This window comes from Mastacembelus armatus, chromosome 6 (genome assembly GCF_900324485.2).
Source record: "Mastacembelus armatus chromosome 6, fMasArm1.2, whole genome shotgun sequence".
Classification (NCBI taxonomy): Eukaryota; Metazoa; Chordata; class Actinopteri; order Synbranchiformes; family Mastacembelidae; genus Mastacembelus; species Mastacembelus armatus.
The window spans coordinates 17,592,389-17,619,616 of record NC_046638.1 but is presented as its reverse complement, the minus strand read 5'-3'; the positions used below and the strand labels follow the sequence as shown (position 1 = coordinate 17,619,616).

The following is a 27,228-nucleotide window of genomic DNA, read 5'->3' as shown; positions in this document are numbered from 1 at the left end:
GAGAAAACATATTTGTTGAATAATATTAAAGTGTAGTGGAACCATTATAAAATTGCTGTACAAAACAGTTCAATTTAGGGACATTGGTTTAGAAAAAGAGGTAGGCACTTTCTCTATGAAACTCAAAGACCTGGCTGCTCTGCATGTGGCACCGATTGCAGCTCAAAAAAAAACAAAAACAATTAGGCTGAATGAATTTAGTTTAAAAAAAAGAAAAAGAAAAAAAAAAAGACAAATTATATAAATGTTTACAAATAAAAAGGCAACTAAAAAGTACACTAATTTTTTTATTCCAAATTATTAGATACAAATATGAAGCAACAAATGGACAAAAGAACAACAAAAAAAAAACAAAAATAGACTGACAGGCATGGTCAACAGGCATCTGTTAACACGCTGATGAACACTGTAGTCTATGCAAAAAAACGCAGACAAATGAGTGTGAGAATGATTGTGTCTTAATGAGGCAAAATATCTCTGGTTGACAGGAAGGTTGTGCATGTTTATGTGTGTGTTAATGTCTCAGTTCATCAGTAATTCCATCTGCACCAGTCTTGCGTTGGTGTCCCCAGCCATGTTGTAAGGAATCATACCAGCAAAGGTGATCAGTGCTCTGGCCTGGCTGCGCAGTTGCTGTTTAATGAACAAAAAGGTATTCGACACATTAACACACTGACTAATGCTTTATTCTGTGTAAATGTACAGACAACATGTGAACTTGAAAGAGCACAGACTTCTTTATCCCCATGTAAATCTTTTAGCAACACAGGAGCATGTAATTTTTTAAAACTTTGCTAAACTACCACATTTGATTAATAATAATAATAATACAGCTTCTCACCATGTCTCTGTCCTCTATGGTTCGCTGTGGTCGCCCTGCCGTGCCCGCTGGTGTCCCCTTCAGCCGTTTGTACTGGGTGAACAGGATGTTCATGGTGGCCAGCAGCACCTCGGACAGGTTGTGGCGCACCTGGAGACAAGTTGACGACATTCACGTTTTCAAAAAGAAGAAGAAAAAAACCAAACAAACAAACAAACAAACAACTGGTGTGTGTTGTGAGACAGTCAGTTGATCACACCTCGTCACTAAAGTTCCTGAAAGCAGCCACTCTCTCCTCCACGCTGTCCTGACTGAGAGGAAGAAGCTTTAATCGCTCCATCACCTGAAGGACACAGAGAGAGGTACAACAGTAATACAGTACCACACACAGGAGCATCGTTACAGTCAGGGTATCACTATTAGATTTGCATTGGTGTGCCGTAACATGCATCTCTTCTGGATGAAATGACTAAATGCATAAAACTCATTTTCTACATGTACAAAGGGGCTCTATCAGCCCTTGACCTATATTGTCAGAGCTGTACTCACATCATAGGCTCTGTCAACGTGGCCTGCGTGGTACTCGTCAAAGAACGTCATCAGGTCTAACAGCAGGTAGAAAGTACTATCAACTGACTTCTCTGCTGCTATGCCCTGATAACGATACCTGCAGTGGAAAAGTATCAGACATTTACAGTATATGACACTCTTGATTAGATTTGAATTGGTGTGTGTGTGTGTGAATATGTGTGTATATTTTTTTTCCACAGCGTAGGGACTAAAAACTGTTTACACAGTGACATATCCAGATCCCCACTATGTAAACCAGTTTTAAAGAGATGGTTTAAGGTTAGGGTTAGACAAGCAATGGTCATGGTTAGGGTAAGTATCCAGTCAATGTAACATCTTCAGGAGGTAGAAAAAAAAAACAAAAAAAAACACGTGTGTGTGGTCCTGACCTCTCAGCGATGGCTACTGCAGTGTTTTTGAGCCTCTCCTTGTTGGACTGAGGAGCGCTGACCTGGGCAATGACCGGGCTCAGCAGTCTGTTCATCAGCTCCAACACCTTATCTGGATTCTACACGGGGACAAATGGGAAGAGAAATTAAACAGTGAAAGGATTCAACAGAAACACTGTGGAGCAGTGTATGCTCACCTTGGCCAGCTCGTAGAGACGGACTGCCTCCTCAAACAAGCCTTTGTTCTCGGCCTCTTGAGCCACTTTACTGATGATGCCTTTGGTGTCCCCGGCAAACTTATCTATGACTCCAGGCTAAAGAGAGGAGGACCAGAGTGAGAGTACTGCTCCACTTCTGATGGCAAGAATCCAGATTTCAAAATAAAGCAAACATATCAGTTGCAGTACATTTATAAACCGTGGTTGTGAACTAAAAGGGGATCTGATTAGCCCATTGACCAAAGGTACATACCTATGATTAAGTCTATGTTATAAAGTGTACCACCATTAACAGAGCACTAATAACGCAGACACTTGATTTGGCACTAACAGCCACCTAATTTAGCTTCTTTCTACTAACAAAAGCAATTAGGCTGAAATCTTTGCATTTCAAATGAATAACAATCAATATTTTAAAATCCTGCTATGTATCCGACATACAGCAGCAGCACCAATCAAAATCTCTAAGGGCTGATTTGGTGATAGATTCATTGGAGAGATTTTACAGATTTCTCTTATCAAATCATTTTACAATCATTTTACTGGGACACTGGGTTGGGCTTGTGAGCATACTGATCTTAAACATAAAAATGTCTCATGTAAAGTGTATTCCTTGGAATGAATGCACAATAGTTAGTAGTTTCCTTCATTATTTGCAAATCCAGCAAACTGCCCTGCGTAGCACACATGACAATCTTTGAGACCCACCTTCCACAGACCCAGGACCTGTTCACGCTCTTTCCGCTCTCTCCCGTCTTGAGGTTTATGCTCAGGTAAGGATCAGGAGCAGTCGGGAGAAATTTCATAAACATACCCTTTACCCAGACATTACTCAGGCTTCAATCATGTTCCACCTACGACCAATATGCTTAGCTTACGATACATACACGCTTAAACCCTGAGCAGTTGCCATTCACTTCAGGTCTAGGTCCTGTTTTTAACTGATCAATTAGCTCCGTTCCTGACCATTACTGTCCTTACACTGTAGATATGTTGCCGACGACCAGCTCTCAGGGCATTCCCGCAGTACTGATGCCAGCTCTGAATAAGACATGCTCTTTTCTCACCAAAGCAGCCTTTTCCCTGCCTACCATCTTTTCGTGCACACCAAGGATCAAGCTTGAGGTGTGCTGCTAAATATTGTGCTTTTGGAACAACAAATCATTCTCCAGCAGCGGACTGCTATTGCCTTTTATACAGCTATGGTCCATATAAGGGCTACTCGACCTCAACACGGTGTGTGGAATATCAGTGCTCACCAACACTAGAAGCTGGTGATGCAGGTGAATGCACCACCTCTCTCTTACACCTCTTTCTTATACCTCTCGAGGCATCTTGTGATAACAGAAGTGGTTGGTTGATGGGAACTTGGAGGTGATGTTGGGTCGGCAGTCAAAACCAGAATGAGCGGCAGTGGTTGTCTGCTTGTTTCATACAAGGCAAACGGCTGAGTTATTGGCAGCGGGTAGAGTGGGAATTAAATGGCATTGATGCCATCAGTAATTAGCGGTGATCAGTGAGTGTAAGTGAATCAGGTGTTAAACGGGACCGTTGGGAGTGGGTCGTGAGTCAAACGTCAATGATGAGCAGAGAGCCATGAGATTTTGCCTCCTGACTCACTCCCGCCCTGTTCACGCTCTTGCAGCTTAACTTCTGTCCCATTCCCGCTTAGCTTTGACACTTCCCGACCCATTCCCGCTCTACTGGTGCTCTCTAGAGGTCAGGAGAAGTTTTTGAGCAGGTTCAGAGACAGTTCCCGAGGCTGCTCTGTTCGGTTTAGTTCCTGACCACAGCCGCTTCGTTTCCGTCCTCTTGGGCGCGCCCAAAATTTCGAGGTCGGGAGTAGATCCGGGCACTTTGCAATGTGGGTCTCAATCATAAACTGTAAGGAATTATCCCCACAAAAAAGTTAACATGTTGACAAGAACTGTAGTCAATGTCATGTAGAGCAACCCTAGAGCGACGAGTATGTAGGTAATAGATTCACTTTAACAATGCTGAACACACACTGTGCCTCTTATGTGGAGATGGAGGTGAAACACGCAGCAATTTAGGGAGGAGAAAAAAAGGAGACTGCTGCACACAGAAATTATAAGAAACTTTGAAAGCTGAGACTACAAAGGAGCTTTATGAAGGGCCTTTTCATCCATGACAGTGGAACAGAGTGCTGCTAAATGGGGAGTGTCAAAACATATGGAGACATGTTGACTGGCTGAGATCCCCAAACAGAGTGAAGACAAAGAGCAAAAAAAAAAACAAAAAAAAAAAAAAAAGTGACAGTAGAAGAGAAAAGACATGGCTAGAGAGGAGGTGAGACCCAAAACCAAGTAATAGGAACACAAGATGAGATGGGGGAGAGATGGAGATGTTCCTACCTTCCTGCTGCCGTCCTTCTCTAATCTCCCAAGCAGCATGTCAAACTGTAAAAGAGGCAAAAGTGAAAAATACCATACAAAAAAAAAACAAAAAAACATCTAAAATACACAGCAGAGAATTACTGTAGGCGTGCCTATTTTATATAATGCAAACCAAAACAACAGCACATAAATGCCACATTATAAAGCTCATCATTCATCACTCAGACACTCATGACTGTTGCCATTAGGAGGATAGGATAAAGAATGAAAATCCTGCTCAAACAAAAACAAACAAGGGTGAGGTTTAGAAATTTTATCTATTTTGTATTTTAACTAAATTCTGTCATTGATGACATTGTTAACAGTCATAAATATTTGGTAAACTTGTTGCTTTAAATAAAAAGATGACACTGTCTGGAACTCGATTTAAGGAAGATTATGAAAAAGTTAATTCATTGGTTTAAGCCACAACTCACCTAATGTTTCATCAGAGGAAGCTTCTCATTAATTTATGTCATCTTTGTAATGATGTTGACCAAAGTGACTGATTCATTTGAGTGCTCTCACTAAAAGCCCTCAGATGAAACATGATATATCAGACAAGGTTGGGGGAGTATTTAAATGGGGACACACTGTTAAAAGAAACAAGGCAGCAGCATCTGGGAAAATCAGCTGATCTCTCACCCACGTGTGTTAGCTCTAGCTGTATTAGCCGGGCTAGAGTGGATTAAAAGACTGTAGAGGCATTTTCTCTAAAAGGTCACTTGGGTCACTCACCTCTCGACTCTCAATAACGAGCTCACTCACACAACGCATGAACATGTTTTCTCCCTGGCTGTCCTTCTCATTGCTGCAGCAAGACACAAATTAGAAATTAGGACAAGGTGAGAAAAATCACAAAGCAGCATGTCCCTCTGAGAGGAAGAGCAAAGGATTATTTACCGTAAGAAGTAGAAGTACTGCAGAGCTTCCCGTGGATCAGTGGACTCAAACTTGCGGGTGTAAAGCATGAGCAGACGGATAAAGTTGAGGCGCCGAATCATGGGAGGGTCCCCGGGCTCCTGACTCACTGCACATAGAGCAGGTGAGTCAGTTTTAAAACCAAAACATCTTTCTCAGGTGCCCACACCACTCTACAAAATGAAGGTACTTATACTCACACAGCTGAGCACTCTGGCCTGATGACTTCAGCAGCAGCCGCAGCTCGTACAGGACCAACGCCACGTGCACAGCGTGACTCCGAAGTCTCTCAACACGAAACAAGAAAGCCACTGCTGCCTCAAACTGGGCTGTCAGGAACAGCACCTGGAAATACAGGAAGGGCTGTTGGCTCGCAGAGAAGTGGGACTCCCCTGTTGGACAAAAGATGGGAAAAGGGAGTTGATTTAGATCACTGAAAAAAAGTGAGCAATTTCTGTATTACTTAAATCTCCAAGTAATTTCACAGTGAAAGAGGTTACACTTCTATTGTCAGATGTCTTTCCACTTGTAGTGGGATCATCTCCCTTTTCAGTCATTTGAAGCACTGATATTGTGTTCAACTTTAAAATGGAGACAGTGGAGAGAGAGGACAGGAACTAAGGGCAAACTGAGGATGGATGACGTGTAATGAGGCTCCTCAGTAGGGACTGTACTAGGCCACCAGAACACCCACACAACAAAATTTTACTTTACACTGTGCCCTATTACGTGTTGTGAGGATGAAAGTCCCAGTGCATGATGGGTTTAGAGTAGAACTTCAGAAGGAGGTGGCAACTGGTTTTACTCTGGGACAAATAAACTGAAATGTAGACATTAAGCTGCTCTGCAGAGCTTGAACTTCACCATTTTCTTCTACACACATTTCATTGCAGCAGTGAAACATTAAATTCTTACAATAAAGGATCTGACAAGGACACCAAATGAACATGCTCAAACCCCTGAGCTATCTGCAAATATGCTGCCAAAGTGAAAAACCTGTCTCTTGTTATTTTTATTTGTGGTATCATAGTCATATTAAGCATTTACAGCTTGTTAAACATTACTTTTTTGGCTCTGCAGATCAACAATGATATTTTCAGCTATCCTGAGGTGGGCGGGGCCATGCTACAATTTATGGGAGGTCATTGAGGTTCTAATAAGAATGATTGATGTGTAATTTATCGCACTCCATCGCAGTCCAACAGTTGCAACCCAGTGCTCAAAGGAGCGAGAGGGAGCTGTCAATCATGAGTCATGAGCCCTAATTAGGGAAAGTAGCTGAAATCACTGATGTAAGTAAACACCTGAAACACTTGTAAGGTCATTACTGAATTTATTTTCATGTGCCACTGTCATTCGTGGCAGCATACATACCACCACAACTTTTGACGACAGTTGCTATGGCAACAAACATGTAAGAAGAATTTTGAAAACCTTTTTAGTCAAGCGCAGGTACTTAGTCATCAAGTTTACTTTTTAATTATAATCCTTAATCCTCTTGCTGGCTGAAAGTATGAGGGATAGAACAGGGTGGACCATGTCAGCCATTTTATAGCCTTATCTCAGACTTACAGCACTTTAGTTCAAAAAAGCAAAAGCGTGTGAGAGAGGAAGAGAGTGATGAAGAGAAGAAAAAGGATGAAGGAGGAGAGATAAGAGTGTGGGTGTTTTTGGGGAGGGGGGGGCTGCAGTAGACTGTATAAACAAGAAATGAGAAAGAACAAGGAGAGAACATGTGAAAGAGGACGAAAACCAGTGGGAGGAAAGAGGAGAAACCGGTGCAGGTGTGAGGAGAGAGAGGAGAGGACAAGGAGCAGCAAGCGAGGGGCAGGGAAACAGAGGACAGACGAGGCTGGCAAGCGCTAGTGGCTGTGTGAGAGAAATAGAGAGAGGCTTTAGGCTTTTATGTCCTGCTGTGAAGCAAGATGGAGGACGGCAAGGAACATGGTGCCAGACAACCGAGGGAGCTGAGCACCAGAAAGAAAACAGAATGAGGCCCCGGGCTCTACTTCCCACTGAACAACAGGAGTGGGAGAAGCTGAGGGCTACTGAGAGAGAGAGAGAGAGGAAGAGAGAAAGAGAGAAGGAGTGAGAGAGAGTGCAGTTTTATCGAAACAGAGCAGGATCAGCCTGTGGTGAAGGCAATTCTCAGGGGAGAAAACTGTGCTTTCAGAATCAGTGGGAGAGAAGACCTCATGCCCTTACTTTCTCCTTTGTGTGTAGTCAGGGGAGATGTGGTTGTTTAATTGGGGTGTTTTATTATGAAATGAAGTGAGGTGAAAAGGGATTGAGAGAGAGAGAGAGATGGAGAGAGAGTGCAGTGGGACTGCTCATAGCCATTTTAGGGGCTGTTGGAAGGGCACAGGACATTTACTCCTAATTTGCAGGCTGGGATCATGTGGTGGGGGATCTAATAAAAATTCCCAGCTCATGTAGCAACTGCCCAGGTATGTAGGAGTCAAACCTGCACAGGATTTAAAGCACTCTCTCAAAATTGACTGATTTTCAGTTTTCACACAAGTCCCAGTTGAATCATAATTATGAAAGAAATCAACAGCGTTGCTATTTCTACACATGGCAGCTTAAAATAAAACTACAGAGTCTGGCCCAATTTTCCAAAAACTTATGAACTTTTGTTCCTGAATGCAATGACAAAGCATCCTGAATTTTCTACAGCCTTGAGTCGCATTTCAAGAGTAGCTTGTTATCTGTAGCAACAGCTGCAGAGGCACATGGGTACTGTAGTATTTGGAGCTGTTCCACAAATCAAACTGAGGAGAAAAGTTAATTTATTTTTTCCAAACACAAAGCTGAAATATTCATAGGAGTGTTAAGTTATCTGAAACATTGAGGGGAAACACTGAGACAGCAGGTATTAATCAGCGTACAGTTCAAAATCTGTAAAGCTGGGGATGGAAGAAAATATGTGAAAAACACACCGGATCCATATCGACTGATAAAATCCACTAATGTTGGAAACTATACTGACCTGATTAAATGGTTAACAGCCATTATATAGCTATTCCACATTAAATGCAAAACAAAAGTTTTTAAATGTATATAAAATTCGAAATTTTGTTTTTTCATTCAGTCATGGTGCATCACCAACTAGTGCTGCCGGAATCCCTGGTTTCTTGTTACTTATTCTAATATAATAATTCAAAAGGCTGAAAGAAATGTAAAAGGACTGATTATTAACCGATGACGTTTCTGCACCCACAGGGGCCTGCATTGCTGACTGCTCTTAAGAAAAAGGTAGTAAAATCCAAACTTGACACAAGCAGACACAAGGCTGCTCTCTTTTCTAAAACAATTTACAGGTTGTGGAATCATCACAATACGCCCAACATTACCCAAGGAAAGCCTGCTCCACAGGGAGCAGATGTCTTTGCTAATACTCACTTAGCAATAGCTCCTCATCTACAAAGCAGGAAACAATAACTGTCAAGCAAGTAAAATTTCTAAAGTAAAGAGACAGAAAGAGTAAGACAGACACAGCTCCATACCATAGTCCTCCAGCAGCTGTTTCTGTAGCTGTGGCAGGGTCAGCCTGTCCTGAGAACTGCTGCCGTCATCATCAAAACACACCTGGTTCAACTGCAGAGGAAAACATGGTGTACATTATATAAAAATATTATGGAAAAACTTCAAAACACCAATGTAAGAGAAAATGATCTGCACGTCTTCAAAAAAGACAGACAGTGAAGCTTTGGAGCTGACTAAGCTTTTAATGCTGTTTTCTAAACTGGGAAGTGGCCTCAAAAAATAAAAAAAAAATTTTAAAATAGCTCTAGGAAGTATACTGTACCTTAAGCCAGAGGTAGTCTTCAGTCTTGTCTGCCACCTCTCCATGGTTGTCACTGATGTCACATTTACCAATAAGGCAGTAGACAGCCCTCTTGTAGGGGTCAGCACTGTTCCTTAGCACGCGACGGTAGTGGAGACGGAGCTTGTTCTCTGAAGCTGGGGAAAGGCTGACAGATGAAAGAAGAAGAGGAGAGACTTAGACACAGTTTGAACTTCCTTGATCTGTGTAGACATCAACACAAAAAGTTGGTGGGTTTTCACCGTCTGTCGGGGCTGTTCATGTACTCCTGGAACCAGGTCTTGAAGTCTCCCAGCTGATGCTGCACTCTGTTCACCACCTGCATGGCTGCATTCAGATCTCCACAGCGCAGACAGTAGTAGATCACAGCCCAGACTGGGTGGCCCTCTATCTCACCATCCTATTGCACACACACATATACACTCTAAATAATGATTCTGCCCCCAGTAGCACATGTATATTGTAGGTCAGGCCCACGTTTATCACATCTGTTACGCAAGTTGTCCAGTAACTGGCCTCCACAGGGACATGCAACCTATTCTTATTTAATCAAAACATGGCCACTTCTCAAAAACTGATAAAAAAAAAAAAAAAAAAAAAAACAGAAAACTGACTTTTCTTTAAGGGTGAGATGCTTTGGTAAAGAAGACCATGTTAATAAACACACTACACGGATAACACAGTCTGCTGGTGATTTATTAAAAATCTCAGCTATTAAAAGTATCATTGTTTCTTCACTAGAGGTTTTGGATTATATGTGCAAGGTAATAAAAACAAGCACAGGCCATAGACTGTGTTTAAAATCAGCAAAAGTATTTGTAAATGTATATATCATAAGAGGTTTATTTTAGAGATTGGCTATAATGCTGTCCTGTGCATGCCTTAGCTTCTTCCAATAAACTAATCAAATACCAAGTCACGATCCTCATATTTAGCAGTGTGAGTTACGATTGGCTGGTTTACCAAAGAGCATTTGTCACATCTCAGATTTAACAAGTAGTTTGTGTGGAGGAGGGGCCATTTGCTTTATCCGTAAGCACTTGAATATAATATCTGTGTGTGTTACCTGCATGCCAGGCAGAGGTCCTGGTAGTTTAATGTTGAGGAAGCTGCGGACTAGTTGGTACGTTCCCGGCACCCCTCCTAGTTGGGCCTGATGAAGGTTTCCAAACACAGTAACCATGGTGTAGTTTTTATAGCTGAAGAGAGGGGAGACGCGCACGCACGCACGCACACACGCACGCACACACACACTGCAGTTCAGCTTCATTTTGCTGCATATCCAGTGCTAGCTCGTATCCACTAAAAATTCAAAAAGAAACTAAACCCACTAGACTTTGGGAAAAACAGAAAACAAGCACCTGTTCTCAAGGAAGCTGAGTGCCTGACGTACAAAAGCCATTTGCATTTCAACTGAAGTGCGACTCTTGAGGGTGTCTTTGGCTGGAACCAGCAACACATCTGTCATTTGCTTCACCATCAGCCACATGTCTGATACATTCTGAAGTGAAGAGAGTGTGTTACGGCCACAGGTGCATGCACAGAGAATATACATGGGGTGCCCCTAACTTCTACTTTTCGCAAAAGAAAAACCTGCTTCATCTGAAAATAGCAGTTCAATTGGTGTTTAGGGCAAATGTGACAGATAAAATGTTCTCACCTTGTCATCCAGGCTTTCTGCTACAGAAGCGCATAAGTCCCCCAGATTAGGCTGAATGTGACCATTCACTATCTTCTCATTGAAAATGTAGATCTAAATGTAGAGGTGTTGAAGGGAGAAAAAAAAGGGCTGAGTTGGATTAGAGCCACAAATTTTCAAAGTTTCAATTTACAACATTTGAAAGTTAATTTGCAAGAAAATTCTGAAATCTGCCTACAAATCCATCTTCAGTGTTAAAAGCAGAAGTACAACCACTGCTATGATTGTGTAAAATGGTTCACGACAAAAAACAGTAAGAAAAGAATCAAAACGTTCAAAAGGTCATCAAAAAGGATAACAAAAACCAGACAAATGACTCCGCATGCAATGTGTCGACACATATTTAGAGGAAAAGCCACATTTAAAGAAGTGCCTCATACAGCAGATCAGACACTAACAGAGTGGAAAAAGAAAAGGTCAGACAGGATGACGTGCGGGAGTGGTGGAGATACTGCTACCCAGAATTCCCCTCTGCAGCCCAATCAATCACTATGTTTGATCTGCTGCCTCCTGGCTTGCTATGACCCCATTTTAACTTAACGTTCAGACGGCATGAAAAACAGACATCTGCGTTTTAACCTCGTCAATTGCAATGAGCTCAAAAGGTAGTTTAGTTTTAAGCAGCAATACAGGTCAATACTCCCTTCCCTTCCCCCCTACAGCAAATTCAGTATATATGAAAACGAAGCTACGACCAGATACAGTGGCTTCAGGAAGTATTCAGATCCGTTTACTTTTGCAATTTTTTATTGTGTTGTAGAATTCATTTTAAAACACATTTTCACACATCGCCATAATTCTAGCCTGCTAGGAGTGTGCCCAACAAAGGCCTCAGAGCATGTGGAAAAAGATGCTCTAATGAGAATATTACAGAACACCTTTGGACATTGTATATCACCCCTTTTAGCATATTAATCATGTCAAAATTTTCATTTTGACATTTCTCAATTTGTCATTTTTCACATTTGGTCACAGACAGGATTTTTAAAGTAATTGTTAAAAGCTTGTTACATATTTTAGTAAAGACATTTAAGCTTGCTAATAAGTAAACAAGGATATGTGCTACAGAAATGACAAAGATATGTTTAACAGAAAGCACCTGAAAGTTTATGTTGCAAAAATTAATATCAGCAAATACAGTATAAAGGTTTAAAAAAAAAAAAAAAAAAAAAAAAAAAAAAAAAAATCGATCAAGTAGATTTTTTTATTTGTCGCTTTATTTATTTATTTATTTGGTCCACACTGATTGCTGAAATTTCCTGGTTCCAAAATTTCCATGTGCATTAAAATAACAGAACTGTAGCTCACCTGTCGTCCATAGGCCACCTCCACACTGTCTAGCGCACTCCTCCCTGGAGCTGTTACTTCACTCACAAAGCTTGGCTAAAACAGGTAAGAGACCACAGGAGACTTAATAGATACACTGCACACATGTAATTAGCATAAAAGTAAGTTAAATACTGCTAGAAACAATCACACTTGTCATTATAAATTAATATCCTAAATGAAACTTCCTTTTTTCCAAGCTCAACATTCTGCATTTTGACAATCTTTTCCAGCCTAGATAGACAGATCTGTCCACGGCGCCCATGCCTGTGGCCCAGTGCATGCTGGGATGTGCTCCCAAAGGATGCCACACATGATGAAAGTCTTTCATTTTACTCATAAGAGGATAGATAAAAATAGTGTCTTCAAGTCTAAGATAAAACAGTTCATCTGGTTACTTTAGATGACTGGGAGGCAGCAGTGTCAAGAAATCTGTTTGGGAGACGTGAAACTTGCTTTTAAGGAGACATATAAAGCGCAGGAAGTTCAAATAAACTGTGTGTTTATATGACTGCATAAATTGATTGCACTGCTGCTCAATGATTTTTGCACACAATTAATAAAGCAATATCAAGTCTGATCGTAAAATGAGGGCACTAATATTTAATAAATCCATCCAAATAAATGAGACTGACTTAAAAAAAATTTAGAAATCAGCTCTCTCACCGTGAATTATCAGACAACTGACTGGAATCTCTCTCCTGGCCAAAGACAGTAAGGCCAAAAACAGACTTTTCTTCCGGCCTCTTTATTATTAAAAGCAACAGTGGTGGAACTGCCATTTTCTTTTTGGAAATCTATGCATTTTTCATAACAGCTCTTGTCAGACAGAGGAGGGCTTGTTCAGGGCTGGATGCACAAGGCAGTGAATTCTACAACCTCAAATTAGCCAAGTTACTGAAAAAAATACACAACAACAGAAATTATGTTGCCTTGAAAAAGGAGCTTGCCCTTCAAAAATCCCTGCAGCAGTGCAGTGTTGTGCAACATCTAAATTAGCCTTTCTATTATGTAAAACTGTCTCATGCCGGGTGTTGACCAGCCTGAGACCATTTCTTTCTTGATAAAGTTTCATTTTCATTTTTGTTCTCTCCCATTGAACTGTGGAGGTTCTTCTAGCATCCCATACCTCCACATCTTGACTGAAGTCCAGGGCGTCCTCCCCTGCTCCGAGTAATGTGTGTAGGACTCTCTCTTTCACCTGCTCCCACTGAACCAACATGGATTCACGATGGTACTCTTCAGCCAACAGGAACGTCTGAAATACATCAAGGTGGAAAACAGGTACCTAATCATAATCTTAATGTGTAACAGTAACAGGTTAGGTTGTGCTTACTTTAAATCACCACATATCAGGTATGACACTTGATTACAGACACCATTTTAAAGCAGCAGGTTCAACATTTGTAATTAAGATACTTAGATACAAAATATTATGTAATATTTATGTGATTTTTGCACCCAGTCTTTTGAGATTCTTGAGATTTTCCTTTCCCATCTTAACACACACACACACTATAAAAATTGGGCCTACCTATGACAGAGACACACTAGATTTAGCAGCAGACCCCAGTCAAGATTGTATTACTCCACCAGGACATGGTAAAGTCTATTTTAACTCTCCGCAGAGATTCAAAGTAAGATAATGAGAACGTGATATAATTGAATCTCCAGCTCAGGGAAATACAAATCTAGAATAAAGTCTCCATTTACTGGGTTAACTTGGTCACTGCCTGGATAGTATTTATCATTTCTGAGTACAGCAAAAACACTATGGAATCAATAATATGCCAAAATGGCAAAAATAAATTTGAGGAAACTTAGAAGAAGTGTCTCCATGGCATGGTCTTTTCACTAGAGAACAATGGTAAGTTTATAATGGTATACATCGGGGTCATATTGCTATAACAAACAGAATTAAACTTGAATGTCTGAATGTTATGGTTTTATGAAAAGAAATTATATCACCCAAATCATCATCAGATGTCTCACAAACATCTATGTTGGCGTCAGCCTTAATAATCCACAACTGATAGTGGTACGCCGAAAAAGGCTTTCATTTTAAATGAGATAGTATTTCTGTAAAGTGGTTGCTGTGAGGCTGGAAAACTCAGACTACATATGTCATTTAAGAGCACACAGCCTGTGCAGTAAAACTACCAGTGAGATAGAAATCTGCAAGGACATTTAACATCCGCTTGTGTTATAATCTTCAGTGCAAGTCCTCTCCTCGCTCAGGGAGTGGAGAGAGATAATGGGAACAGCAGCTAATTAAACACAGGGCCTATTAGCGTTGCACATCAGGGAAGCCATTTCAAAACTATTCCCCAAAGGTTCACACCAGAAGGACTTTTAGATCACAGCAAGCAGGAATTACAAAAAAATGGTTTTAAAGTGTTCCTATATTGTGATGTACCAAAACTGATGCCCACTATGGTGCTAAACTGAATTAGAGGCAAAAAAGGAAATGTTACTGTCTAATTCCTGTATCTGTTTGTTGTTTTTTTTTTTTTTTTTAACTAAACCATTACATTACATTAAAGTATGAAGAATAAAGGACATTTGGGCTTTGTACTGCAGCTCTGTCTAAAACCAGAGAAACTTTGATTCTGTAGCACTTTTTTGATGTGAGTTACTGACAGACATCAAGCAGATACTGACCCTGCGGCGAGACTCCTCAATGGCTGACAGGAGGGCGTTGTCCCTTTCGTTCTTCAAGAAGCCCTGTGGATGAGGCAGCGATAAACAGAAAGAGATGGGGAGGGGAAGATACGCAGTGACAAACACACAGAGAGAGCAGGAGATATTAGTTTGACTAGTGAGGACAAAATGAAGCAGAGATAAACTGTTTGCAGCGAGTTCTAGAGGGACAGATTTAACAGGCGCGCCATGATTTGCTCTATGGGAGATAGAAAGCGTGTCTCAATTTTCCATCCGATTTCCCCTGCCCTTGTTGGACCTGTGCACTCCCAAGCACAGTCTGGATAAGCCAAAACATACAGAGGCACAGTGAGGCCAAAAAAGTGTCCACGTTTTAACACACATCGTTTTGCTGCTAGAGAACAGTCGCCATAGCCTCCATTTTGGTGTGGATTCAAGATGGCTGCCACTGCACTCATTCATCTCCCTGTTCTAGGCTTTTTTTTTTTTTTAAGAAGATGGTCATTATTCATATCTTACTCAACTAATAACGACTTGACAGTTTCCTTACAAAATAGATCTGGGAAATCAAGTGGGGAAATGGTATTTATGTAACCACCAGAGTAGACGAGAGAAAACATCTCTGTTCACTGAAAGAAAACATGGCTGGGTCACTGGCTGTGCTGCTGTCAATACAACTTTACAAATAAAGCTCTCTTTCCTAGGTGGAATAATATGATTCACATTTAGCATTTTATGCTTGTTAATGTGGCAACAACAGCTGGTTGGGTCAAAAATAAAATGTTTTTAAAAAGTAACTTTTATCATAAGTCAAGTTAATATTTAATAACATCACCAGTGCAACTTCACTGACAAATCCCAAAAATCACTATGCTGGATAATTCAAAATATCATTTTACTGAAACTGGTATACAGGGCAGCTCACTGACTAGTAGAGCTCAAGTAATGATGGTCATAATCTATTAATCTACTCTTTTTCAATTAATCATGCTAAAGACGGCAAAAAAGTTCTCATGTTATACCAAAGACATTGCTATCTGAAAATTTGCAATTCTCTGATATAAAGGAAATTTATAAAATTCCTGACAACAGCCTCTTAAACTGGTGGAAAGCTGTTTCCTGTGGTGGATAATTTCATAATTACTGATGACATTTCTGGCACTATCCAACTTTCTGGATGAAGTGTACAGGATCATTTCAGCTTGAAGAACAAGTACCTGTGAGAAAAAGTGACACGTGACTGGAGATTATTCTGCTCTACAGTGATATGGGTGCTCTTGGTTTCCGACCTCCTGCTGCTTCTACTCTCACATCACCTCTCTCTTCTGCCTCTGTTTCTCCACCTGCATGTTGCCCTGCCTACTTCAGCCTCATTTTCAACCCCTCCCTTTTTTCCCAGGCTCTCAGCCCTCGCCTCTGTCTGTCATTGCTTTTCCTCTCCTCCTCTCAGCCTGTATCCTGACAAATCAGAACAAATTGGAAACACAAAGGTTCACTGCAGGCCTGAAGAACTTCTTGTAACAGTGCCAAAAAAGCAAAATACAACAGAGCATCTGAACTACTGCATCGAACACTACACCGTGCGACTACAAGGAAAGTATGAAGACGGCGTGTGATCTGGCTGGTTAACCTGGCCTTTATATATTAATACAAATGGGCAATTAAGCGCTAGTCTTAAAATGGATCAACAACCGAAGACTGATGAAATAATCCAAAGCTAGTCTAAATACCCTGGTGCTTTCTAGGCAAAATACATCCTAAAACTAGATGTTTTTTAGCCAATGGCACATTTAGCCAAACTCATCGAGCTACTCCAGTAGTAGTAGTAGTAGTAAGAACCGATGACCAGAATCAGTATAGTAAATTTGGAATGACACATTAGTCTGTTGTTTTTTATATTTGTGTGCTTTCTCATCTGAGGAGACAATCTAAAAACACACAGCATGTCAGACTCTTGTAAAGGTAGAACTGTGGCTTGTACAGATCCTTTTTTCTAGTCTCACCTTATCCATTATGACATCGACACACACATAGAAGAGGAGGTGCTATCACCTGACAAGAGACAAGGTTAAGTATAAGGGGCTGGGATATGACAAGAAAAAAAGTCCAAACAAGTGTGACATTCAAAAAAAACATTTGAAAAATAAGTAATTGGTGTATTCTGTATTGCAGCATGGTTGTTGTAGGTGTGTGGATTTGCTTTTTTTATGTCGCAATGCAGTTATATGAATTTCCAGACAGAAGCAACAGCAGTTTGTTTAATGTTAGCCATTCTCCTCTCAGTATGCTCCTTCATAAAAAGGAAACACTGAACCGTGTCACAGAGCAGACTGCCAGATCTAAGTGGGTCTGTAAAATTTAGGAAACAAGTCATTTGGATCACAAAGAAAAACAGAGTAGTCAGGGTTGCTTACATCATGTTTGACAACCAAAGCAGTGCCTGAACTAATTCAGAATGATACAGATTCACTCTAAGATATATTTTTATGTGGTGGGACAATGGTACCAAAGATTAATTTCTTGGTAATTTGCTGCGAGCACAACAGAAATCAAAACTGTTAGCAAAGGACAGAAGCTTTCAGTTTTGCAGTAGCATTGTGGGGTAATAACTAGTACTTCGGCTTATGCCATATACTGTATCTGCTACTGGGCAGTCACCTCAGCATTTCTGCTTGCAATGATTTTTCATGGCTGTCATTTCGTTGCCTGTTGCCAGCTGCACCTGCAGTAACTTTACTTCAGTAACTTTACCTATAAAACATTTTTTTGTGCAAAATGTAAACCGACAACTTATCCAACCGCTGTAGCCAAAATGCACATTCATCTCAGAAGAAACACGAGGCCTTTTTACCTCAAAATGTTAATGGTGGATGACATTACTTCTAATAAAAATCACAAAGAATACCGTCCCTGATATTAGATATTATTTAAAAAACGCATCCTTTATCAAGCTATCTTAAACTTTGTATACTGTGCTTCACTAGAGAAGCCAGTTTTACCAGATTTTCAAGCTTCATCACAGATAGGCACGACATCTTTGTTGCTATTATCACAACTGCAGTGTAATTTTGATTACCACCAAATAGATGAAAGAATTGGCATATAGAGTCTGAGACACACTGTACCCAAGATTTCACACTGACTAAACAGGAAAGGTGCATATTAAAGAGCCATACTGAAACAAAGAAAAAAGAAAAACATCCTTATCACTTTTAATGATCAACTCAGCACTGGGCAATAGGTATATGTAAAGACATATGTAAAGATGTACATTTTCTGTTGCCCCACCCCTGCATTGTGCATCCTGAGAGATCTGCAACCCACTGTGAACACCCACAGCCTGCTGGCCAGACAGCCCAGAAGCTTCGACAGGAACACAGCCACAAAAGAATATTTAGTAAATGGTGATAAATCAGGAAATATTGCAACTATGTACAATATCAATAGCAGATAGTGAACTAGGTAAGGACTAGTTTACAACTGACTAAAGTTTCAAGCTTTGTCTCTAATTTCTGCCAGAATGTGACGAAATTACGATGCCGCCTGACTGCGTCTCTAAAAATACACTTTAAAACACACATTTGCATTTTTGAAAGAGGCTGTGTACTCCTCTGAATGTGTGCATGTTTTAAAATAAGTATGTTAACATGCATGCATGTGCTCAGTTTCTGTGCCGACACATACAGGCCCTCCTATTGGCGTAGGTCAAGACAGTTACTGTATCCGCCTGAACACTAACTGTGTATTTAGGGACATGGAGTCTGATTTTTCACTCTTTTGATCTGGCTTCATGCTTGTCACACGCTATGAACACCTTAGGATGCACAGATACAGGGTCCCTAAAAATCTTAAGGCTACATGAGTACAGAGTCGAGGGGTTTTTAAAAGGAAAATTAATATAGGGAACCCGGCTCTCTGTGCCAGTCATCATGAGAGTAAGAGTGGGAGGCTTTCTGTCCTCATCTGCCATGACACAATGAGTCGTCCACTGCCAGACTGAGTGAACGAGTGTGTGTGTGTGTGTGTGTAAGAGAGAGAGACGGATAGAGAGAGAAAGAGAAACCCCACCCTTCACCCTTTCACTTCCTGTACAGCAAAAATACATACAAAAAGTACTACAGCACATATACCCTGGGCATGCCTTTATGTGCATATGTATGTTTGAGACAGTGATCTTCACCTGTCATCATTACAAACAATCTGGATAATCATCATGACTATCCACGCAGAACGTAACATAACCAGGACAGGTTGAGAAAGACCGGTTGAAAAAAAAAAAAAAGTCTGACACACAAAGCACATGACTGTTAGTGAGCGTATGTGTGGTGTGCGTATCCATGTGTATAGGCAATACTCACTCATGCTGAGCACTCAGCTGCCTGGCAGACAGACAGTCAGACAGATGTAAAGATGGGATGAGACAGAAAAGAATTTTAAAAAATAGTTTTCATGTCTCTGTCTGTGTCCAGGTATATGGACCGTGGCAGCCCAGGACACATGCATCATGCCTCATCCCTCCTTGCTGCTGTGTCAGGGCGGCAACTGTGGCTGCTGTGCTGGGGCGTGTTCCCTGCGCCCTTTTGAGCCGGCATGGCGGTCCGCTTGCAGCCTTTCCATGTTCAAAAGAAGGGCAGTGACTCTTGTGCGTGAGCCGGAGTACTGAGTGGAAGTGCCACATCAAGACTCACTGGAGGTGGTTTTATTGTCAGAGGGCTGTACCAACTGAGTGCTCAGACAAGGGGGGGATCTACGGGAATGAACTATAGATTCATATAGAATATCAGCTGCTATATTCAGGTGACCCCCCTTCCTAGGCCCCCGTTCTCCATCCTCTCTCTCTCCTTCACTTCATCCTAGTCTCTCTGATGGACCTCTGCCTCCTCCCCCTTCAGTTCCACTCATTTTCTTCCTTTCTTCCTCCGTCTATGCATCCTTCCTTTCTTCCCTCCCCCTCTCCTCCCTCCCTCCGCTCAATGCAATTATAGTAATGGATTTTTCCCCCCTCGGTTGATGGCTTCCGACATCCTGTCTTGAAATGAGGCTAATCATGCTCTTAAGGGTCATGTTTAGTTAATGAAGGGTTTGGGAGGCACATGTGGGTGGAGGGGGGTGGGGGTTGGGAGTATTTCTATATGTAGACCGACTATCATGGCACACAAAGCAGGCATGTTGGTAAACGCAGACACGCACACATACAGAGCACTTGCAGTCCTGTGCACATGCCACAAACTCATTCACACACAGGTACCTTCCATAAAGCTGCATTTATGTGTGTAGGCCAGCAGAGGCAAGGATAAAAATGCATGCTCCCCTGTGCAGCCAAATCCACGCTATACGTACAGATTCATTCATAAGCACATGGAGAAACACTGTATATGCCAGTGATAGATCGTAAGTGACACAGACACACACACACAAACGCAGCACAAGGAGCCTGTGCACCACATACACACTCATATTGTAAAGCTATGCCAGTAGCATTTGTCTATGTCAGAAGATGCTCTGAGCTTAGCCAACTGCATCTGCTGAACACATGGCATCGTCGCTGAGGGATATGGATGAATGTGGAGGACACGAGAAGAGAACAGGAATGAGACAGGGATGTAAACGGATGAAGAAAGATGAAAAGGAGAAAATATACAGAAAAGAAACAGAAGAAAAAGAGAACATTAGCAGATGGAGCAACTAAAAGAGATGGGAAGAAAAGGAGAGACAGAGCCCTGGCACCTAAAGATGGACCAGTGAAAAGTGAGACACGGAGACGAGGGGGGGAGAACAGCCAGTCGCCATTTTTTTCCAACCAGTACGGATCTCAGTCATCCATTTCTACTTTCATTTTTCTGTCCATTTTGTTCACGTTATTTCCAGTGTCTGACAAATCAATTATCGAAATACCTGCTGATCAACATTCCGCATTTAAAAACAAAAAGCTTTTACTTGATGTCAATCCCTTTAGACTGTGTGCAAATACAACTTAGTAATTACTTCATACAGTAAAGTAATACAGCATAAATGATGTACTGCAATTAATGAAATCCCTTATAGTGCTTATCCAATGAAATAGATTATTATTTTTGCAGTCCTTAAGCCAAAAAATGATTTTCAATTCAGGTCTTAAAAAAAAAAAAAAAGATTACCATTACTATCACTATTATTTGACAAAGTGGTGAGAGATATGGATCTGCAGAAATTAAAAAAAAAAAGAAATAAATGTGAATAAGTTGCTCTGTATAGTCTAGAAACATGGTCCATGAAGCCCTAAATCTAGGAATGTGTCTATATACAGTACATACAATCTACAGTTAGAGCCTGACTACTTTGCATTCAGACATACAGATTCACCACTCCAATGCCCTCAGCACTGTGTTCATTAATGCATAGACACACACAAAGTTGTACAGCTATCGTTGTGAGGACACTCACAAAGCTCCTTATCATGAGCTTAATCAAAACAAACATCTAACCGCAATCCTTACTCTAAACTTAACTGAATTCTAAATAGTGCTCACCAATAAATCATATTTTCATTATCATGGTAAGAAAATGCATGATAAACTCATTGCAAAAGACTGCCTGTAACACAATAAATACACCACTCAATTCTGGTGTACTGATTACAATATATCTACCAACACATCTCCACTAAGAGGAACAGCTGACCTGTTCACATGAAGTACCTGAGCCCCCCTCCTTCCCTGCACAAGCTAGGCAGCTGCAATTAGCCAGTGAACAGTTAGCACTGAGACAAACATGCTGGTGACCAATGCAAGACCGGCTGACAGGTCTCTGTACTATTTTGTACTAGTTTATGGTGGCCCCAACCCCACGTTGTTGCATCCATCAAACCAAAATTAAACTCTTAAAACCTTAAAATACTAAAGCCCAGTTTCTCACAGAACTCTGCAGCTTCATAATTACTGTATTATAGAGATAAGACACTATAAGTGGCAGGGATGCAACAACTGGCACTGGCCCCGATACTGACATTATTAATCAGATTTATGCATCGCTCCATGTCTCTTGCCTCTTACCATGTCCAACCACCTCCCTCAGTCTTTCTGGACATTGAGGAGCTTCACAACTTTGCATGTCAAAGTTCAATCCCACTGTAGAAGAAGAACCAATTCACAACTGAAAGCAAATGTGTGTCTTCATGTTCCACATGGTGCTGTTGCCTTTTGTCCTACACATAATATGTCAATCCTGTACTGTGTTGCTGCCTTGCAATATCTCAGCACCACTTAGCCTCTTTTCTACTCAGTGTAGTCAGTGACATAAAGGGATGGAGACTCTCCCAGCAGGATATTAAATGGAGGACTGTAGCAGAGGAAGAAAAACTGGTTGCACTGCAGTGCTGATGATCCGAACTTGGCTCTGTTCTTTTAGGAATTTTTACTTTCAGACAAAATTTATCAAGTTCTACTTTTTCTAGTATTTCTGTATGAATGAGCCTCCTGAGTAAGCTCATTTCTGTCTCCTTTGTCATGAAGCCAAACACACTCAGAGGAACAATTAGTCAAAATCTGTAATTATTATTGCAATTTGCAATCTCTTGATCTTAATTAAAAGTGAAGTCCAAAGTGCCAGCAGCCAGCTTATTAGATTACTACTCACCTCTGTTTGCCCAGCTACTTTCACACACAGAGTAACAAGAAAAGTACTTTATAATGAAATCTACGCCAAAAAATATATATACTGAGAAAAATACCTAAGAAAGACTGTACTTTACATAGGCTTTGAGATGAATACCAATGCAGTGCTAGCATCTCTGCTGACTTTATTATTATTATTATACAGCACCACTTTCCTGGAATCTGGTTGTTCAAATGGAGCTGTGGTTTTGTATATAACAACGCAGAGAAATTGTGCTGCTGAACATGATATTGCACATTTCTGCTGAACCAAAATAGTGTAATGCACTGCCTCCTTATAAACCAATAAGGGAAAACGAGGAAGGGCAGAGAGGGCGAGGGTGAGGGTGAGGGTGAGGGTGTGTGTGTGTGTGTGTGTGTGTGTGTGTGTGTGTGTGTGTGTGTGTGTGCGCCCTCCCTCACCACCACACCAGAAGATAAGTGCTCTTCCAGTCAGTCAGTCAAATCCACCCAGACTAACACACATCCATGTATACCAAATCAGACTAGTAAATAAAAAACAAATTAAAGCTTAACAGGAAACAAGAAAAGAGAAATAATTAGTAAAGACAGAACACAAAGCACGAAGAGAGACAAAGCAGGAAAGCAAAGAGAAATGGAGAGAGTCAGAGCTCAGGGAAATGCGGCAAATTCTCTGAACCAGAACAGAGGAGGAGAGGTCATTGAAGGAGGAGACAGAAAAGGGGAATCAGTAGCAGGTGCAGGGAAAATATAACAAAAGGATGCAGATTATGATGATGCATTGCACACAATATTCAAGCCTAGTTTGATATGTGCTGCTGCTGATCTTAAGTGCAACTAATGGAGTCAAGCTTTGTCATTCAAGAAGTCAAAACGTTAGTTAAATATTCACATTTCTGAACATTAAAGTGCTATTAGAAGAAAGGATGCAACCTCTCCTGTAGTAAAACATTTTTTAGAATACACTCATACTGTGCCTAGTCTTCCTTTCCAAGGCACAAAGTTTGTGCCCCAAAGCAGGGTGGAAATCAGGACCTTCTGCTTTTGAAACAAGCCAGAGAGAGATTGAATACTATGTCACCAATGGACTAAATAAAGTTTCTCAATTACTTAGTGTCGACGGTGGTTTGTACTGTAATTTTGTTTCATATTTGTTTCATCCACAAGAGGGAGCTAAGATAGGTAAATCAGCAGAGATGTTTTATACATTAGCCCCTGATTAAGGTAGTAGCTGAAACCCTGGGCTTTTAACATTCTTTTGGAATAAAGGAGAAAGACAAAGTAAGACTAGGAAGGAGAAAAAAAAAATGTTTTCCCATTAGTAACATAGGTGATATGATTAACATAACAGTACTTGAATGTAGAAGATTTCACCAAACTAATATTAATTGTAAAGAGTATGGCAAAGAGCAATGAACAGTATGTTGCTACTACTTTCATGTTGTTGTGGGTTATCGCTTTTTGGTAAGAGTTTACTACCAACTTTGTTTATTGATTGCCAATCATAAATCAGTTCCTGGAGTTGTTTGCATATTATTGAAGACTGTAAAAAAATCAAAATACATTAATAGCAAGGCCTGTACTGTATATTCAGATTTCAAGGCAAAACACCCTGGCTGTATGTCCTACCAGATCCCAACTAAACGTCTGTCAATTCAGTCCTTTCCACCAGCTGCCCATTATCTAGTACCACTGTTCTATTTAGAAATACAACTCAATACACAGCTTTACTGCCTCCATACACCTGACAAAACATGCAGCATATTTACTACCAGTGCTCAATACTTTACTACACACTGTATCTGTGTTTCTCTTTGGACACAGACAAAATTTATTTGCTACCTGCAACTCTCCAGATGCAGTGCAGTGTGACTTTGACATGCTCATCATTACATTTGAGATATATATAGGCCTGTTGGCCAAGCTACAATTTTTATATATGATTTTTTTAAATTTTATTTATATATATTTCCAGACCTAAAGTAACAGAGAGGTATAGGTGTATTTTATCACCTGCAGATTATGCATGTTATTTCCACACCTTAGCCCAAAATGTTATTCTAAATTGTTATCCTGTGCTGTCTGCAGACCAGTGTTTGAATTATGCATTTTTGTCCAAGTATGGTTTCTAAAGGAAGCACTATTACTCCTTGTCATTTTTATCTGAAACAATTTTCTGCATTATATAAAAAACACTCAACGGTTTGTCTCTCTCTAGTGAAACAATCTAGATAAGTGTGATGAGACTGCAGAGCAAGTAGCAAGGTGATCTCATGGCCTGTTCATACCTGTATGTCTGTGTCTTTGACTGGCTCCAGGGGCTCAAAAGTGGTAGCTGCACTTAGACTTTCCAACCTCTGAGAAATGTGGAAGATGTCTAAACCTCTGGTACCGAGGAGGATTGACCTGAGAGCAATATGTGGAGAGAACAAATTCATGTGACTGACAAACTAAAGGCAAATGTATAGCTGAATGATCAACTGCATTTGTAATAATATTACAATATGATGAAACAAAATTTTCGAACTGAAACGACTGATTACACTCATGTGACATATAAAAAAAACTAGAGCAACCAAGAGAGGAAGCATTAACTTTGCATACCACGCTGCACCTTGACCTACAGTACAATGTCCTGGGCTTGACAGAACCTCACACTGTGGAAACTTTTGTGTCAAAAAAGCTAAAATAGTTACATCTAACATCTATGTAATAGTTCTGCAGTCTGCACATGATATAGATATTTTTTAATTTTCTTTCATATTAATGTTATATATAATATCAATTCATACATCAGCTACATCTCCTAATTTCATCATAACATATAGGCCTGCTCAAGAACAGTTTATATTTAAACTGTATGTATAATATATTGTTGGTCATGTTTATTGCCCGAGTTTGTTGAATAATAAAAGAGATTGCATGATAACTTGCATAATAAATCACAATCACAATATTGACCCAAAAATTGCAGTTAGATCAGTTTTCAGAATTGTTCAACCCTAGGCAAAACTGCCAAAGAACCTCAGTTATGCTAAATGTCCAATAGGGGGCACAAGAGAGTAATACAGTACAATCCACTGGTTAAAGACCAGACAAGGCCAATTCCATACAAATTACACAGGGTATGTATGTTTATGTTAAAGCTACAGTATGCATCTATTGTCTAATACCTCTTAGTTCAAATACATATCTTGATTTGGAGAGTTTCTTTCAGCAATGTGGAAATATTCCATGACTTTTTAAATTAAGCCTAGTCCATCTATCCAGGCAGAAGGTCAGTGGTAGTATTAGCTCTGTAGCTATTGTTGTCTCATAAGCTAGCAAGGAACAAGGAACAGAGCAGAGAGGGGGACGGGATGGGAGGAGTTTCTCTTTCTTACGCCTTTACGTCAGCAGCATCCTGTGAGGTGCGGGTCAGAGTACGGGATCGAAGTCTCTCCCCTGCTTGCTGGATCTCCTGGAGGTTCCTCTCAACATGTGGCAGCTCTGAGACTGCTTCTGTCTCTGCAGCCAGCTGCTCTGCCTGCTGGAGCAACTCCCCAAAACCCTCTGCATCCATACCTCTGCACAGAGGAAAGAAAAGTACTACGTCAATGCAATGACAGCACATTTCGACCATGTCTAAATATGGGTGGATGACGTTATTTGGGCAGTGATGCTGTTTGTTTTTCCAGCACATCTTGTTCTATGATGCTAAAACCCCAACTGTCAGTCTCATTTTGAGGACATTCACACCAATACTGAGTGAAAATATCCCAAACATGACTTTTAATTCATCTTCAGTATAGCAGATGGCAGAAGCAAAAATGGCTGCAGTCCAGGCTTGGTAGAGCATCACCAGATAATGTTAGTGAATACTAAAGTTTGTGGGTCACAAAAAGAAAATAGTCACTAACTGAGGGATCTGCAACTAAAATCAGAAAAGGTCTGTTTATATTAACAATCAGTTTGCAATCTGAATAAAAGGGCTGAAATTCCAACAGTATATTATGATGTGGATCTAGGCTAAAACTCAACACTTTAAACCCATGTCAGAGTTACAACACAGGGCTTACATTTCAAAACATTGGAAAACATCACATTCACAAATGTGAATAATGTGTTAAAAGGCGTCAGAAAGTAATCTGCTTCATTTAGCTTTCCTTATTACAAACAACACTAGTTCTTGCAGTATATATCTTAACCTGCGGCCCTCAAATTAACCTTGCCTGCCTCATAACCCTTCAAACTAAGAGCATTAGATATAGCTGACAGACTGTGAAGATAAATCATGCAGCCTACAGGGTTAGATATAATTTACACAGGTAAGTTATCAAAACACCTGGCGACAGCTGACACCACCAGGCTAACCCTGCAGCCCGCGCATGGTTAGCTTAGCACTGTAGCTAGGTTAGCCCCGTATAGCATTAGACAATTTCAAAGCTATTTTCAGTTTATGAGAAGGACAGGTTACACTCCAAAATAGCAACTATGATGACAACCTCGTCTTTACATGGTTGCCCTTTCCTTTCACTTGTTCGCTTCACCAAAATGAACAGCGCTCCAGCGGTAGATAGCATGCTAATTGGCTAACGTTGTCTCGCATGTTCGTACTTGAGTCAATTTAAACTTCTAGTTCTGGTACAAGCAGACAAACATCATACCTATTGAATGGGACCGATATAAGCCGTTCTTCTCTGGCGCCTCGGGTGACGTTACTTACAGACAGACTTCTTAATCAGTTTTGCTCAACATGCACCAAAGTATGTTATTTGCCCCGGCACTTCTGGAGTCGGCGCTGATTGGA

At 40.6% G+C, this 27,228-nt stretch overlaps 1 protein-coding gene across 3 annotated transcripts; it reads right to left on the bottom strand.

The window, feature by feature from the left end:
* Positions 1-267: 267 nt before the first annotated feature.
* Positions 268-27,228, bottom strand: nup93 (nucleoporin 93). Of its 3 annotated transcripts, XM_026311700.2 has the most exons (22): positions 27,086-27,228; positions 25,823-26,005; positions 24,728-24,845; positions 14,827-14,889; positions 13,295-13,423; positions 12,148-12,222; positions 10,801-10,893; positions 10,502-10,641; positions 10,207-10,339; positions 9,383-9,540; positions 9,123-9,288; positions 8,821-8,911; positions 5,515-5,706; positions 5,297-5,423; positions 5,132-5,204; positions 4,373-4,417; positions 1,977-2,093; positions 1,780-1,898; positions 1,370-1,487; positions 1,080-1,163; positions 842-970; positions 268-633 (listed from the first exon to the last, which is right to left on the bottom strand). In XM_026311700.2, exons 2-22 carry the CDS (start codon positions 25,999-26,001, stop codon positions 523-525), a joined length of 2,460 nt encoding a protein of 819 aa, XP_026167485.1. In that variant the 5' UTR covers positions 26,002-26,005; positions 27,086-27,228; the 3' UTR covers positions 268-522. The 3 variants fall into 3 exon arrangements, with proteins under 3 accessions (XP_026167485.1, XP_026167487.1, XP_026167486.1); XM_026311702.2 differs by lacking the exons at positions 24,728-24,845; positions 25,823-26,005; positions 27,086-27,228 and adding an exon at positions 19,185-19,670; XM_026311701.2 differs by lacking the exons at positions 24,728-24,845; positions 25,823-26,005; positions 27,086-27,228 and adding an exon at positions 16,830-16,853.